Raw genomic sequence first — 17,641 nt, 5'->3', positions numbered from 1 at the left:
ATATCTGATGTTTTTTTCTTTGTTTTCTTGTTTTTTATTCCCTCCCATGTGCCTGGGAGAACAAATAAATCTTCATTATAAAATATTTGGGATGCGCTGATTGTGATTTCTGTGCAGATATTTTATTAAGCTCGTGGCGATACCAATGTATTTTTTCTTTCTTTTTTTTTGTGTTATTTATGTTCGCTCTTGTTCCAGGTAAACAAACAAGCCCTCGTGCTGTAATGGGAATTTTTTGGCCAATACCAACATTTAAAATAACAGTTTGTCAGGCATCCGCTCCTGATGCCGCCATTTGTCTTTTTTATTTTGTTACATTAACTTTTGTTACATGGAAAAATAAATTGTTATTGTACAATGTTAGGTATGAATTGAATGAAGTCCTGGATGGATAAAATTGTTATAAAATACCAATTCAACCAATATTTTTTCACCACTATGTTTATCTCCAGTAAAAAAAAATAAAATAAAATAAACAACCAAAAAATAAATAAATAACTGTCCTATTTTTTAACAGTTTTTCAAACAAACTGACAAATAGATTAATTAGATATTGAAGGTTTAAAGTTGGAAAATGGATAAAAACCGAACATACCTCAGTAAATTCACTTAAAATGTAAGTGGCAAATAAGAAATCCTAATAAAGACGTGTCTATGGTTACATTATTGGCCAAAAATTTCACTGAACAGTTTTTAAAACTAGTAGGCAGATGCTTGTTTGTCTCCTAGGCTTATAAACTGAAGTATGAGTTATTTTTAGTGATAGTTTTCTGCTTGTTGTTGCCTCTTGGTACTTGCTTCAGGAAATGTCCTTCAACCAATAGAACTCATAATCTTATCTGTCCAAGAACGGAGGGCAGGAGGTGGTGTTGACGGGATGTTGGTGGAGTTACTTCCTCTTGTTTGCTTCCATAAACAGAGCGTTAATGTTACATCTTACCGTCAGAGATGTGAGGAGGTGTGTCTGATTTTAATTCTTTCAGTCACTCAGTGGGAAGTTAATCAGTTTCCTTAAATTGTTCCTGTTGATTAATTTTGTTTTTGCAGTGTTTACTCTCCTGGTGTCTAAAGGCGTGAGCTGGAAAATCTGAATTGTATGCAGGTGTTTGTGTTACTTTTTGTAAAAATATTTTATGATTCTAATAATGGTATAAAAGTCAGTCAGTTACAACCAGTCAGCTCAGAGAGGCCCAGAGTTCGATATAAACTTTGGCCTAAAGTCTAGCTAAAAAGAATATGTTGGGCAAGTTGATTGCAAGCCTGTTTGGACTTGTGTCGGTGTTTCCATTAATTATAGTTAGAAGCACTGTTTTCAGAATCTTAATTAGTCTCAATAAGCCGTGTCATGTTCATTATCAGGATTAAATATATTTTGCAGCTTCCCGCTGATTTAACTAAAAGAAAAGGCCTCTCTTTTAGTGGGAGAGGTTGCTGTGATTTGATGCTGTCATGGTATTTTCTTGTCTTTTCTATTAAAAGTCCCAGCTCATAACTGTAAGACAGGGTTACAGCCTCACTGTGTTGTTTCTATAATTTTTCCATGCTAGAAATCATCAAGTAAACCCGATGAATCTGTGTCAAAGGTCACTGCTGAGCTTTGTCTGCGAGGCGAGCAGGATGGATGTGAGGCTTCCCACCGCCTCCGTTCAAAGGCTGCGTTTAACCCTCAGCTCTCACTGCCTGGATTTTACTGTAAACACCCTTATTCTTCTTTGTCTCCTCCATGTAAATCCTGCTTCCTGCTGCTGGTATTATTGATGTTTATCTGCTTCTGAAACATTTATTTGCACTCCCAGTTTTGGTTTTTTTGTACTATTGTAGGAATCGCAGATAAAGCTGTAAGCCTCTCTGTCGCTCCATTTTCTGCACAAACCACTCCATTCTTGAGCTTGACTTCACTCCAAGCATATCGGACTTCTTTGTCTGATGGAATGTGACAAGAATCAGACTTTTTTTCTCCAGTTTTTAGTCCTCGGGGTTTTTCTTTTCTTTTCTCCTTTTTTTCATTTATGTAGAGGAAGGGCTTGTCCTTGAAATCTCTTTTCTGAAGAAGCCTTTTTGCACTGCTGGGCAAAGTGTATGAATAGTGTTGCAAAGTGCAGGAGCTGTGTAACATTTCCACTCGTTGATGACACTTGTTTTGCCCCACTCTGTTTTTGTTCGGTCAGCAAACAGCTCGAATTTTTGTGTCAGGGCTGCCAACATTTGTCCACGTTTGTGACAGGATTAGATTTGAGTGTGTAGACACTGTAATCATTTGCAGGCGTGTTCATGCTGAGTGAAGGCAAATTTTTCCATCCAGAGACTCTGCAGGCCAGAAACAAGATGATTTCAGGATACAGAACAGGCAGAAGAGTCCGGAAATTTCTTTGTATGCCTGTCTCTGCTCTTAGGAATCATATGTGATAGATAGATTATATTTTTAGTATTTTCTTTCCTATCTGTATACAGTTAGAGCCATGAGTTTTTGAACGGTGACACTTCTTTTTTTGTAGTTTTTGCTCCATACACCTCCATAGTGGAAGTACTGACTTTCCGCTTTAATTCAGGGAGGGTAAAAAGGTATTGCATTAACTTTGTTAGGCAGGCATTTTATACACCACCCCCCATTTTCTGAGGTTCAAAAGTAAGTGGACATCGTTGACTAATGAGCTTTACTGTTGTTGCATGACAGCAATGAGTAAATGGTGTCTTTTCACTGGAACTCTTAGTATGAGGTCAAAAGAGACGCTGATGCAAGTGAAGGAGGCTGAAAGAAACAAAGTAAGCCCAACAGAAAGATTCCAGAAACTGTCCTGCTCATGAAAAACAGCTGAAGACATGCATTTAAAGTGCATGAGAATTATTACAGAATTACTTCCATGGTTTATCATCCAAGTATCATAGAGGCTCCTTGAACTTATTTAGTCATTTTGGCTTTAGGCTTCATTTCAAAAATCCTGCTAAAAAGCCAGTTCCTTCCTCTTTGGACAGAAGAAGCTAATATGAACTTGGACCAGAATGATGTAAAGCAGGGAGAAGGAGAGAAACAGCTCATGATATGAAGCATATCACATCATCTGTCAAACTCAGAGGAGGGATTGTTATTGCATGGGCATGTATGTGTCAGAGGAACTGGGTCACTGGTGTTTGTTGATCATGTGACTGCCGAAAAAAGTAGCAGGATGAGCTCTGAAGTGTACAAGGCTACACTCTTAGAGAAAAAGTCAACTTTCTATTTGTGCACATGGTCACACATACAGTTTACAGTTGGCACGGATCTACTTTAAGTCACAATTATGTAGGGCTGTTCGATATATCGTTTGTTTTGTGGCGTCGCAAAATAAACTGTTTACGGCAATATTATTTTTACACTTTTGATGGTCGCTGTAGTGGCTATATTCATTTCTTAAAGTTCTCTCTTTCTCTTATATTTAATATAACCACACTACCGACAGACAAGCGCCTGTTTTTATGCGTTGTCGTTAGCAACAACGACGGTAACACCATCGCGTGTCCGCTTGTTTATTTTCCACATAAACCTTTCACAATAAAGCTCAAGATCCTGTTGAGACTTTTCAAAATAAACTGAATCACGTGAAAAAGTATGCAGAGTATTTACGGATGAGAAACAAAAAAGAGGCGTCAGGTGCCTAAAAATAAACCTTAGACTCAAACGTTAGAACAGGCTTTTCCCCGCAGCACGCCGTGTAATAAATACTCACAAAGAAAACGGCGGCCGTTACAATTTATGTCTAAAAATGTATAGCTTCATGCATCGGTTAAAACACTCGACTCCAGCTACTCGACGCCCAGCTGGAAACACTTCACGTAAGTCGAGCTGCCCGAGATTCACAGAATTTACAGAAAATGTTAAAATTTTGTAATTTATATCGTTATCGGGACGATAGATGTCTTATGTCGGTCATATCGCACAGCCCTACAATTATGAGTGAAATCCTCGTTCTGTCCTGCACAACCGGCGTCGCCTTCCTGCTGTGTTTTCCAAAAGACTAAGAACAAACTGGGTATTTCAGTAACCTTAAACTCTTATTTCAATGTGTAATCAGGCTGCTGACATTAAGAATAAGAATTATTTGTTACTTCAGCCTGATTGCTCCCAAAAAAGGAACTCAAAGCTGTGATTGGTTGGATTACCATTGCATTCGGTGCCTATCCTTATACTACTTTCTTCTTCTACCCCATTATAATTTGGATGCAGGTTTTGTACTTTGCACTCCATGCCACTCTGCAGAAATAAACCTGCCAATATATGATGCTGTTATATTATAGATAAATCTGCAAAGCATTAAATGAGCAGTGTAAGCTGTCTCCAGCAATCAGATTTAAGTTATATACCAAGGAGTGAATCAATGATTCTAATCCAATAATATTATGAATATGATTCTGCATTATGAGTATGTTCAAGTATTTTTAGTACATTTTAATGCTAAAACCTTTGCACGATTCCAACTTTTACATAAGTACTTAAATGTTTGTCTCACAACTGTACAAAATATTTTTTTAAACCTTTCATGTATTTCATATGTATCAGAGCACCGGTCTGCACATGAGCCTGAAAACCTTAAAGTCATTCTGATCTAATGTTCTGCTTTCCTTTTAGCACCTCTCTCTCTTCATCATAGGAAGACATCATTCAAATGACTCATATTTAATGCCTTTTCAAGTACAGTTTGATTTACATAAAGCTCTTAACTTTTTAGGGGGTAATGGTTTAATTAACTTTTATAACATTTAGTTAACCAAAGGAATATATTTGATCACAGTTCTACCATGGAGCCAACTCACAACCACCTGTTTCACAAGCCTGATGTGACAGTTAAGGGGTGGAATGGAACATTTTGTAAAAGCAAATAAATCCTGACGTAAAAGCAAAATAATGAATTTTAATTTTTGACCTTGAAGATATGTTTACAAGTTCTTTGCAGCCTAAATATGACAGTGTCATAGTTGTGCAGGAAGTTGAACACATAAGATTCACCCCTTTCCTTTTCCACCTCCTGACATCTTTTTCTCATTACTGATTGGTTCTTGTGTTTTCTAAGTGAAATCACCTGCCACACATTCTTTTTGCCTTCCATAACTTCCAACCATCCTGTCCATCTATCCATCAGTCCATTTTCTCACGCTTATCTGCTCATCTATCTAAGCATAGAAGCCCAGATCTCTCCTTCTCTCTCCCCAGCCTAGCCTTCTCCTCGAGCTTTGCCGGGGAAACACCCAGGCATCCCAGGCCAGCTGAGAGATAAAATCTCTCTAGCATGTCCTGGATCTGGCCCGGGCCTCCTCTTGCTAGAACGTGTCCAGAACACTTCACCCAGGAGGCATCGTGTCAGATGCCCGAACCACCTTAACTGGCTCCTTTTGATGTGGAGGAGTAGCAGTTCTAGTCTGTACTCCTATCAAATGACTGAACTCCTCAGCCTGTCTCTAAGGGAGAAGCCAGCCACCCTTAGGAGAAAGCTCGTGACTATAGGTGAGGGTAGGTATGTAGATCGCTTTTTTACAGTTCAGCTCTGTCTGACAGAGAAAGAGTGAGCGTAAAATACCTAATCATTTTTTCTGAAGCATGTTATGATGGCTATATCCTTTATGTATCTCATAGGATGAGCACATTGCCCAAACCTCCTCATTAACTTAAAACAATGTTTATTTATCCCAGCAGCCAAAATATTGAATATAGCCTAAAACGAAATAGCTTAAATAAACTAGAATAGCTCTATAAAAATAAGTATAGCATGACAGAAAATATATGAAAGGGTTGGTTTAATAAAAAAAATGAAAAAAGTGAATGTTTAGTGTCATTAAAATAATCTTAGCCAAACCTTCAGCTATAAAACTGCCTGCACATAAAAGTGAAACTTGTCTTTACATCTCCATCATTTTGAAATTAGCTTCAAAGACACATATTGTTCTGTAGTTCTCTTTTCAGTTCATTGACTTTCTGAAGCCTGTTTCTTGTCAGCAGCACAATAAGCCTAACCCTCTGGATTGTGGATGCGAACATCAAAATGACAAATTTGATGTTTACAAAACAAAAATGATCTCATATCAAATAGATACGACCTCTTTTTATGCTCAGAGAAAATCAGATAAGATTAAAACATTTTTATTAATTTGCAGATTATTACCATTAATGTTGTTGAAAGTTGTGAGGAGCAAAAAATTATATTTAGATCAGTTTAAAAAGTGTGAAGGACCAGATTTACCCTGTCCTTGACAGGGTCTTAAAGATCTTCTTGATTTAAACTAGGTTACAGGCCAGTTTTCAATAGATAATTTCTGTTTGTTTCTATTCTTTGCTCAGTCTGCTGAGCAAAGAATAGAAACAAACAAACATAAAGGTTATATTTTCCTGTTTACATGTTTCTTTTGATCTTTCCTTGAAAGTCTCGTGTTAAGAAGTCAGAACAAGTACTGTTGTTGTTGTTGTTGTTCTGTAATCTGTAATCATTTGTCTAAAAGCAGCGTTTAGCCGTAATAACAGGTTTGCACCCTGTAGTCGTGTCTCGGATGAACTGACTTCTCGTGTACCTGCACCGCCCGTCCTGTCTTTGTCTGAGTCCGCAGGAAGCCGAGCTGCAGGTTACACTCTGGCTTCCTGTCCTGGCTGTGTATCTATAGACGGAGGAGGAGGAGGAGGAGGTCTATCTTATATAGCCCTATGAAGAGCCAGCTTTGCCTCCCTGTTTCCATGACAACCGCTCTCCTACAGTATTCATCCGTGGGACGGTCTCTGCATCTGAAAGCAGTTCCCAGTGGTGTTTCAGGCCCTCTCGCTCTCTTTTCCTTCAGCTTCTTTGCTACTTCTTTTACTTCTTAATAGTGTTTTTAAAAAGCAGCGGCAGTTCCTCATCTTTACTGGCTGCTGTACTTTTAAATCTCCATGTTGAGGATCATTGAATTCAGCACTTTTTAAATCAATTCAAATTTTCTACTCAATTCAATTCAGTTTTATTTATACAGTGCCAAATCACAACAGCAGTTGCCTAAGGATGCTTTATACTATAAGGTAGACCCTGCTATAATTCTTCAAGTTCCTCAAAACCAGCGATTATTATTTCAAGAGTGACCTGTGCACAAAGGATGTGCAATAATATAGAGTCAGACAAATAATACAAAGACACATTATACATGTTCACAGTTTTAAATAAGCATGTGTAAGAATAACTGCAGATACATGTAAACTTATACTTCAATGAAATAAACCCCTGAACTGAAATAAAACCAGTACGCTGTAACAGAAAGAATCAAGTGCTTTTTTTCCATATAAACAACACCACCATAAATATCTTTAAGAGTCAACAGTTTCACTTTTGTAACTATGAATATAACATACAATATAAACCATAGGCTGGATCATTTTAACATGCACTCAGTCTTATCAGAGTTTAGAACAAACTTATGTCTGATTAGAATTTTTCTGAAATGCATGAGATGTGATACATTTAGCAGATGTGGTAAAGTATTCTTTCTGCCTGCACTATACACAGTGCGGTGTAGTTTAGGTAGAGCACCACTTTTCCCTCCTGTGTCGCCTGATGGTTTGCCAGAATCTCTTCGAAGCAGTCTGAAATTCTTTTTCCGTGGCCTCTCCAAACTCCTCCCATGAATTTTTGCTCCAGCCACTGCCCGAGCTGCGCTCCGCTTGGCCTGTCAGGACCTATCGGCTGCCTCCGAAGTCCCACAGGTTAACCAAGCCCGATAGGACTCCTTTTTCTGCCTAATGGTTCCATTCACCACCGGAGTCAACCATTTAGTGTGGGCGTTAGCACGGTGAAAGGCACCGAGCACCTTGTGGCTGCAGCTCAGTGCAGCAGCTTCAACAATGGAGGTGCTGAACATGGTTTATTTGGACTCGGTGTCCCCAGTCTCTCTCGGACTGCTGTTAAAGCTCTGCTGAAGGTGGGAGTTGAAGATCTCGGAAATGGGAGCCTCTGCCTGGCGTTCCCAGTGATTAGAAAATCGACCCGCAGTCTAGGGTTTTCTTGGTGCCATGTGCACTTATACACCCCTGTGACCTGGAAGAAACCCAGAATAAGTGGAAGAAAATGGATGGACGGAAGTTTTGTTGATATAAATAATACGTTAGGCTCTTGGCTATGACTGCTAGGCACCATGATTACATCATAATTTCTGATGTAAATAAGAACCTTCAGGGGCCTAACATATACCTGTGCGCCAAGTTTGGTTGTTCATCTCCTGATTTCTTTTTCTAAAGTGTAGAAAAAGAACTGCCTGTAGCTCGATGGCTGCAGTTTGTAGGTGAATAAAAGTGGACCAGGAGAATATCCTTGTGGAACATCTGCAGGAGGTGTGAAACCTTTGGAGACTACTGTCTGAGTTGTACCAGAAATACAAGAATAAAACCATTTAATGTGCTGTTGATCTAAGCCAGCTGAGCATATCTTTTCTACCAGAATACCATAATCTGCCGAATCACATGCATGTGATAGGTCTACAAAAAATGCATGAGAAAAAATGAAAGACTTTCAGAAACAAAACGTGTCTTCACAACGCTAACCCTGTTTTTTCACGTCAAAGCAGACTTGCTTCCTTTCTATCAGCATTTCAGCCATTTAGGGTAACAGCCGTGTGACCTACATACAGCGACTTTCACAAGAGGTATTTTGAGTCTTTGCAGAAGCACATTAAAGCCTTAAGGTTCAGGCTGCAAACACGACAAAGATATTATATCAGAATGTCAATACGGAGTCCAGCTGGAGGCGAGATGGTTCCCGGTGGGCTCTGAATCAATCCTGCTGCTGTGGGGAAACCTGCACCTACACAGCAAATAAAAACATGAAAGACACTCTGAGAATATGTCCTGAAAAGGTTTGTTTTATCTCAGCCGCTCCGCTCTAGTTTAAACTGAATACTTTACTTTTACTTCTTTTTGTTTGTAACCCGCAGCTTCAATAACAAGCTTGTAATTACCTCATGGATCAATAAACGAGCAGATAATCGGCCCATGTGTCTCCTCCACTGTCAGATAGAGCTGATTCACAGACTGTCGTCTGACACCTCCTCGTTTCAAGTGATAATCGGTGACATTTTCATGGTGCTGCTCAGTAATTTAGCTTCAAAGCTTCAACATTTGCTGGTTTAATGAAGCCAGAAGTGAGCATATTTGGAGAGGGTGGAGAGTTTAATTATCAGCTAATTCTAGCATACTCCATCCACACACTCTACAGGTATAAAAGTAGAATGACGCAAATACCTGCTAATTAGTGCTAAGTAAAAAACTACTCAGTCAATTTTTTGGATGGCTTATACTGTCCAAGAAAGACATTAAAATGCTCCAAAAGGCACCAACAACACAAATGTAGTTGAGAGGTCAAGTTCAGGGACAATGAGGCCCAGTCAATAGTGTCCATGCCCCTGACTCCAGTTTTCCCCTACAGTCATTGGAAAGGGGTAAACTCTGCATAGAGGCCAAAACCAATGTTTTGTACCAGGTAAACATGTTTAGTTAGATCGTGACATGGGGACACTTTTTGGAGCCATCCTCATGTTTCCATTTTAGGAACTCCAGTTTATGGGCTTGGAGATTTTGATTAGTTTGTTTTGTTGTCCTTTTATTTGACATCCAGTTTGATAAATTTGTATATTTGACAACAATAATGTTTTTTTAAGTACAAAGTGGCCACGCCCTAAAGCATTCTGCGGTATCATTATCTTTGAGTCTAATAATAATTGTTGCATTCAGTAAGACTAGTGCCAAAGATCATAAACCCATCAGGAAAATGTTTACTGAGGTCAAGAGAACATTTAGGTCATTTTTACCATAAATTTCTATGAAGTCTTTGTTATACTAGAGGCATCAACTGCATGTTGCAGGTTTGAGGCACACATGCTGTTTTTTAGTTTCAGGTTGTATTTGCAGTAAGTCAAGTTAAATGTGAGTTAATGTAAATTCTGCAGCAATAAAGCTAAAATTGCATTGTTGAAAATATCTGCAAAAGTCAGTGCTGCCCACGTGCAGTGAAGGAGCACAGCAAAGAGACCATCAAACATAAAATTTAACACTAAAATCCAACCCCAAAAAAAAGAGAGAGAGAGAAAGGACTTTGCTAACATCCTGTTGAAAAGATCTTCAGACTTTTAGACTCTCATCAAACCCATAAAAGAAAAATAAGTTTTAGAATAAGGGCTGGTAACTCAGCAGAATGCGTGCCTTCACATTTACCAGCGACATTAATGAGAAGAGAGTCTGATTCATACATCAGCCTCTGAAGCAGTCACCCTGCTTCATCTTTAATGGGCTCACACAGACCGTCTGGCACTACAGGAGCAAAACAGAGCTGGTCCTTCTCTCCTGATTAAATCGCTGCAGCATAATGAAGCAGAAGCGAGTCAGACAGCAACTCGGAGGACCCTCTGTGTACTTGCTGCATTTTATTTCATTTGGCGAGGTTTTATTTTTTCCGGGCAGACGTGTGCTTTGGTTCGGTGGCGAGTCCGAGCACCTCCGTCTGAATGTGAGAGCACTGCGGTCGTGGCAAAACAGCTGAGTGGTGTTGGGCAATACCCCCAGAGGACGGACGGAAAGACGAGAGAGCAGCTGCTGACAGTTAGACGCTCCTTGGTGAGGAGGAGAAGGAGGGGAAGAAAGGCGAGAAGAGGAAGAGGAAGAGGAAGAGGAAGGGGAGTGGATGGTTGTTGGTGTTTGGGGAAAAGGAGGTGGAGGGGTTTCTTTGAGGTGGATTTCTTTGCAGTCCTCTGTGATAGGACTGCGAAGCGAGCAGCCAGACTGGGGAGCTCCTCCTTTTTCATTTTTTCTTCTGGTTTTATTTGTGTTTTTGTTGTGGTTGCGTGCAGTCGAGCGTTGGCTGCACGGTGCGTTCAGGGCACAGCATGGAAGCCAAATCCCTGTTCAGCCTGCACAGAGCGCTCGCTCAGCCTGTCAAGATGTGCATGTTCGATTTCCCCGTCACCATCCTGGACGACCTGGTGAGCTCTGATACTGCGCCAGGCTGGCTGGGTGTACGTGTGTGTGTGGATGCAGCGTGTGTGTGTGGAGAGGAACATAAGTGCATTCATACATACTGTATATGTATCTAGTTAAATTTTAATTGCTTGAGTGTGTGTGAGTGTGTTCCTGTGTACTAATTGCATATTTGATACTGTAGCATATATTCGTGCATGCTTACTGTAAAAAGAAGACTGAATGTGTATTTTAATGCAGTATTAACGTCTGTAGATTATTTTAAAATGGACACAGGTGTGTTTCTTAAGCTGTATACATCTATTAATTTGTTTACTTGTATGGCTGTAAATGATTACAGTATTGAGTGTGTGTGGTTTACAAGTGAAGCTCTTAGTGGACGCAGAACGATAACACTCACCATTCTCTGCTTTTACTTATTTTCTTTTTCTGGCCAGAGAAGTTAATTGCGTTGCTCTTTTATGTCTTCGTTGTTTTGTTTGACTCGTTGGAGCAGTTACAGCCACTTAGAGCTTTTGGACAAGTCCTGTGACTTACAAGCAGTCAAATTGAGAACATTTTTGCTGCCATTATTGGGTTAATGTAATTGGAGTGACTTTTTTGGTTCTGTTTGTTGGGACAGGTTATTTTTATTCCATCAAAGCTGCTGGTCTGTCTCAGTTATGCAGGAGGTCCGGTTTAGCATTAATGAGAAGGGCCATACCTTCCTGGTTATAATATATCAACACAACTAGTGTTGTGTGAAGATGAATATCTTAAGCCAAAAATGAATTGTGCCTAAATATAACTGAAAGGTTTCTAGTGGCTGAGTGAAAGGGACGGTGAAAAGCAATTAAAAAGGAAACAAATTAGCAAGTGGGCAAAGAGAAAAAACGAAGTATTACCTAACTGGAATATATATGTATATAAAAACCCTGGGGTTTGTCTGCACCCCTTTACTAAAGGTTCTGTCAAAATGTGCTGAGCCCAGGTTTGCAGGTTGCGTATGTTCACCTGTTGACCTGCATGTTTCCGTTGCCTTTTCACCTGATCTGTCAGTTTGCCTTCAGGTTTTGCTTCTGGCTGTATTTCAGAGTCTGTCACACTCTGAAAACATGGTTTCAGGCTGTTTCTTCACATGAATCTGTTTGCATGGGGACGGATGCTTATGTGTTTATTACTGCCAAGTTTTTTCTTTTCATTGTTGCAGAGCTGTGACATAGCATCGTCTGTGTGTGCGTCTGTGTGTGTGTGTGTCGGGCTGCTGCTGATATAAAACTCTGCACACCCAGGAAAACATCTCCCTGCAGATAAAGGTGTGCCCCTTGAAATCCTGACATGTTTGGTCGTGTCTGTAATGATCCCATGGTGAATGTAGTGAATGTGTTGCTCTTAATAAAATGTGCGGCTGAAAGAAGCTCATGATTTAAATGGTTTACAGGGAGTTCTCTTTAGTTGCACGTAAACTGGTATGAGGGTTGCGGGAGCTTTATCTTCAACAGAAGGATTTTTTTTAAGTAATACGTTTTAATAGTTTGATTATTATTTTTTCAGTATTAAGTCGTTAATTATTCTGTTCTTGGGTCTTCACCTGCAGTTAGTCTTTGGCAGCTATTTAAATGATAGATTCTTGGCTAAAATGAAGCTGCAGTTTTAGACATGCAGGTATGGATGTAATATGACAATTGTGGAAACAATGTGAGCTGGCAGCCCAAGCAAAAACTATTCCAGATAGCCATTTTTCACAGTTTGAGCTAAGCCACACCAGCTTTATCAGTGTTTTTGTGCCACAACATCAAGCTATCCTCCAGCGTATTGCAAGCCCAGTGGCCCTTTAAACTTTAAACATGTCGTTTTCCCAATACGAAGCCAATGCACCAAAGAACCAAAGAAATTGTTTACCCCATTTATCCAGCATCTGTGGGATTAACTGGAAGACCAATCATAGGCCAGAAATTTTCACCTTATTATCAGTGCTGAATGTCACTAATAGATTTGTGTTTTAGTATCACTGCAGGCGGCTTAAAATCTTCCTGGACAACATCTTAAAAAATGGGGAGACATCAAGAATTAATGTAACAGGGGTGTCCACATAGTTTTGACCGTGAGTTATCCAGTCTTTCTGTTTGAGGTTTCAAGTGTAAACTGAATGAAGTTAGGTGTGATGGTGCGTTCGTGTGCAGGTAGGTTGGCTGCACAAACCGTCCTCCTGTGCCTTTGTTTGGCAGTCTGCTCCACCTGTGAAATACTGAACATGTTTGAACTAAACTGCAAAGTCTCAATGTTTCCAGTGTGTGATTGGAAACGACAACGTAGTCGCAGTTTTCAAGGTTAATCAAGGACAAGAAAGTTTTTCTTTCATAATGTTGTTGTAGGAAATCTGCTCTAACAAAAATATTTAATTAGATGTGATCCTCTGCTGTGCTGTCAGTGTGAGAGGTGGATATGTACTGTCAGCTGATCGTCTCTCTCTAACTCTCACTTAGTGGCTCAGCTGTATCACCGGATTGTGTTTCATGTGGCCCGAATTCTTCTCTGGGGTCAAACAAAGTCACTTGCGCTCCCTGCTGTTAGGCTTTTGGTGTAGTTACGGCTGGATGTGGCTGAAAAAAAGTGGAGACTTGCAGTTGTAAAGTCTTTTTATTATTAAAAAAATAGAGAATTGACTCTGGTCTTTTGTCAAGTTTGAGAAAGAAAAACTAATGAAATCACTTTGTGTTTTCAGGGTTAGCCATGGAGACTAGAAATTTATAACAAACATGTTACAATGACTTTAACAAAATGGTTTTAGGGGCTTAGAAAGTCACACCCAATGCACCAGCACACACATGTAATGGTATGCTAAATTAAATAAAGGCTCTGCATGTCCATACTGGTGTTTTGACTCATTAGACCTCAGGTTAAGGTTGTCTGAAGCTCTAGTTGTGTTTCCATCCACCTCTACTAAAAAGTGATGTGTGTGATAAAACACTGTGTATTCCAAGCAACAATGCTATACTCGGAGATCCCACTGGACCTGACACTGCTCTCAGATGACTGTAAGTAGTTGTGGTAGACTTGTAATAGACTTTCTTTACCTACTCAAATTAGTACTGGGCCTTTTCCTCTTTAATTTGTTGAAGGGTTCAACAGAGTTTATATGAAATTGCTCATTTAAGGCTACACTGATGTTTTCACTGACTAGATCGCTGCTCGCATTAAGGATGGCAACTCTCTACTACTGTATCATCCAGCTGTACTGAAAAAGGGTTTAGGTAGTATTAATAAAAGCCAAAAATGTCATGTGTAATACAGGTGAGGGTTTCAAACAAAACATTATTCAGTATTAACTGTGAGCTACTCTATAGGGCAAATAACACGTTACACCTTTGGATTGAAGCCCATGCCACGAAGCTCCTGGTGCACAGTTTTTGTGCTGTTAATGCCAGAGAGGACTTTCATGCACGAAACACCTGAGCAGTCAGTGATCCTGCTCCGTAATTTTGTAAGATTAAGTTTTAGCTCAATTAATTTGTCTATGTGGTGTTTTTGGCTGCTCTAATGTTAGTGCCATTTTTGTAACTGTACCTCATAGGCATTAAATTTGTTCAGTGTTCTTGTTAAAACTGTTAGATAACCCATGATATTGATGGTCAAAGTTCAAAATTGATTTGTTTGCAGCTTTTACCAGAGCTGCTTTTTTCAACCTACAATATGAAGAGGATATCTGTTGTATTTAGGACATTTTGTGGGCTCAATAATACTGGAAACTATAAGGCGAATAAGAGTTTTGACCTATTAACCCTTTAAAGCCGGTCGGAGCGGACACGCTCCATTTTGCGTAACTATTTTTAAATCCCGTAGCACTGCAACCACGTAAGCTAGCGCAATAATTTTTTTTGCATATGAAACCGGAGGAGTTGTACTTACATCTGATGCCATCAGCTTGTCCTAAGTCACAGTTTCCTTCCACATATAGCTTTGCAAAAACTGCATAAAAAGCACTTGCAGCAACAAAAACATAATATTCCAGAAACACGCTTTGCCGATCCGATCAGCTGTTTGTAACACTTCCTACGTCCATCAGCGTGAACTATCGCATGTCCGGCATGAACTGCCCGAAACCGGAAGTGACGTACATTGCGGAAATGTAGTTTTTTACCTTCGTGGCCATATGAGCCTCTACTTGTGTTTTTAAAAGTTATGTTTGACTTTATGACTTTCTGTGTCGTTTCTGGGATGCTTAGGACTCATATTGCACTGCTGGAAATATTTTATTTTGATGCATATGCTGTTATTTTGCAAATTTGCACTATAATATATTTTTTTGTTTTTCCTGCAGTATATGAAAATTGGTGTATCTCAAAAATAAAACTATGAAGACACTTAAAATAAATTTCCTGTGGTGGGAAACTAGTTTGTGCAACTTTTTTGTATTTACAGTTTTGAGGGATAAACCTCTTAAATTTCTCTAACTAGAAATATATGTTAAAAAAACAAAAACGATTTTAAATTTTTTTGTAGTTTATTGCACTTTTTTGCAATTTATGTAATTACTATGCACTTAATGAATACATATTATTAAATTTTGGGCTATAATGGTTGTATTGATGTATAGCAACTTGAAATACTCCAAAAAATGGCTCCACAGCATGTAAAAATATACTATAAGCTCTGGCGGACTTGGTTCTATGGTAGGTCTTAAAGGGTTAATAGATGCTTCTAAAGAGCCTGCAACTTTGTGTAGTTGCCATTTTGCATTGGATTGGGATTCCACACATATCCCCAAACAAACAAAACAGCTGATTCTGAGGGGATTAGGTTAATTTTAATGGAATAACTGTGCTGTAATAGCCTTGCTAGCTTTACCAGGCAGATTTCAGAGCTGTTTGGTGGCTGTAGTGTGTACCGTTCACAGAACATTTAGTATGACCACTCCATGAAACCATGCTTTATTGGCCTGTTGGCTGGTAGTGTTATTCTTAATAAAACGTCTATTCCAGTATTTGAAAATCACAACCACCTCTTGTGTTCCCTAGTGTTTCTTCTAGAAAGACAATAGCTTTCTGTATTTGTGGGGCATTGCTGTCTTTATTCTAACCTAACCCCAGCATGCAAAGCTGTTCACAGAGTGTAGCAGTATTTTATGGGCAAACAGCAAATATTGAATGCAGAATGCATTATTCTCCTGTTTTATGGGAAACAATGTGTTACTGTCAGACTTTCTTAGAGTGGTTTGATGCAGTTTATTTCCATATTTTCTGTTTTAGTTAAAAACTGTAAACTTTGACAGACTGTGATCAGCTGTTCCTGCAAACAACATTTGTTTTCTGAAGCAGGTTAGAAAACAAGGATGTGCAGCACACTGATGAGTTGCTTACAGCCAGTGATCAGGAAGAAAAAGTTTAACTGTCAGATGTTGTCAGTTGTCAAACTATCAGTCGACTCTGAAGGAAGCATCTGCAGACGTGTTGATAATGTTCACTAAGCAAGGCTGAGGATCTGAGCCATATTATAGCCATATTTAGAATCAACATTTAGACAGTTTTCAGCAGTTAATGAGTACGATGAGTGCAGCGTTTTGTTGTTGGACAACAGTATCCAGACTTTCTTTCACAGGCAGTCAGTGTACTATTAGTCCTTTGCTCTTAGCTCCCACTGCAACCATGAAGCCGTCAGCAATGATCATCCATTTCTGATGTGGGTCATTAAACAGGAAGTCCTGAGGGGCACACGCAGGCAGGCATGGGTCCAAAAAGAGAAAGAAGAAGAAGCAAAAACAAGGCGACTTGGCCAGACAGAAGGCTGGAAATCTACAGCTCAGATAGCATGATTGACAATTTGGCAAGGAACTCAAGTGTGGGTATGCTCGCTGAAGGACCCGAAGAGGAAATTGGAAGCAGGTGTGCAGGTGGATGTGGAGGTGGAGGTGATATGGAAAGGCAGGAGTACACCGGAGACATTTGGACTGAAATAAAGTGGCACAGCAGAGCAGGAGTTTCTTTTCTTTGCTTTTCCATCTGTTGCTGTGGTTTCTTTCAAGTGGAAGATGGTTTATACCCCGGACTCATTAAAGAGCAGAACACCACGGAAAATAACATTCCTGTTTCCAGGCACAACCCGGAATAAAATGTTGATGGTTGTGTTGCTTGGTTGTGCAAGTTTTGACAAGAAGGATAAATGTTTGATATAAAAAAAAGGGTTGAGTTTTCCTTCGTCTGCCATCTTGATATTCTGGAGCTAACTCCTCCAGCCTCCAGTTGTAGACCTTTTGGGCTTTTTAAAAGTGGAAAATTCTCACTTTAGGCATGAAATGGACACAAATCAGCACAGACTTACTGTAGCTCCAGACTCAGAGGCACTTAAACTATGTAAATGTGTAGTGGCTTACATGTTTGCCTAACAGTTTGATCCCAGGAGGTGACACACATCCCTTTGGGGTTGCAGTAGGAAGGGCATCAGGTGTAAAAACTCTGTGATGGGCCCTTGTGAATACAAGAGAAGCCAAAAGGATCTTAAAGTCTTGTAATGTATGTCAACTGACAAGAAGTGCACTCAGGAAAAAAACAGCAGTCCCAGGAGAGGTTAATGTTGACAAGGTGAATCTTCAGGATCCTCATACGGCCGACCCTGATGTTAGTTTAGCTGCTGTATTTGTAAAATATTGAGCTGACAGTGGACGAGAGAAAAGACCTACGATGATAAAGATGGACAGAGCAGAGAATACAGCCATGC

General features: G+C 39.6%; 1 protein-coding gene across 3 annotated transcripts in view; it reads left to right on the top strand.

Moving 5' to 3' along the window:
• LOC147317998 (ral guanine nucleotide dissociation stimulator-like) overlaps positions 1-17,641 on the top strand; it is a 59,092-nt gene that overhangs the window by 1,767 nt on the left and 39,684 nt on the right. The window contains exon 1 of one of the 3 annotated variants that reach the window (XM_086315423.1): positions 10,642-10,953. The exons of 1 other annotated variant lie outside the window; for it this stretch is intronic. In XM_086315423.1, the coding sequence (XP_086171549.1) occupies positions 10,858-10,953 (96 nt within the window). In that variant the 5' untranslated portion in view covers positions 10,642-10,857. Of the gene's footprint in view, positions 1-10,641; positions 10,954-13,870; positions 13,966-17,641 lie in introns of those variants that run through there. One more of the 3 variants, XM_086315426.1, reaches the window with a different exon arrangement.

Source organism: Aulonocara sp. 'chitande type north' Nkhata Bay, linkage group LG12 (assembly GCF_057382095.1).
Source record: "Aulonocara sp. 'chitande type north' Nkhata Bay isolate Kocher_YH1m ecotype deep benthic linkage group LG12, A_spYH_male_GT1.1, whole genome shotgun sequence".
Lineage (NCBI taxonomy): Eukaryota > Metazoa > Chordata > Actinopteri > Cichliformes > Cichlidae > Aulonocara > Aulonocara sp. 'chitande type north' Nkhata Bay.
This window is presented reverse-complemented; position numbering and strand designations above follow the sequence as displayed.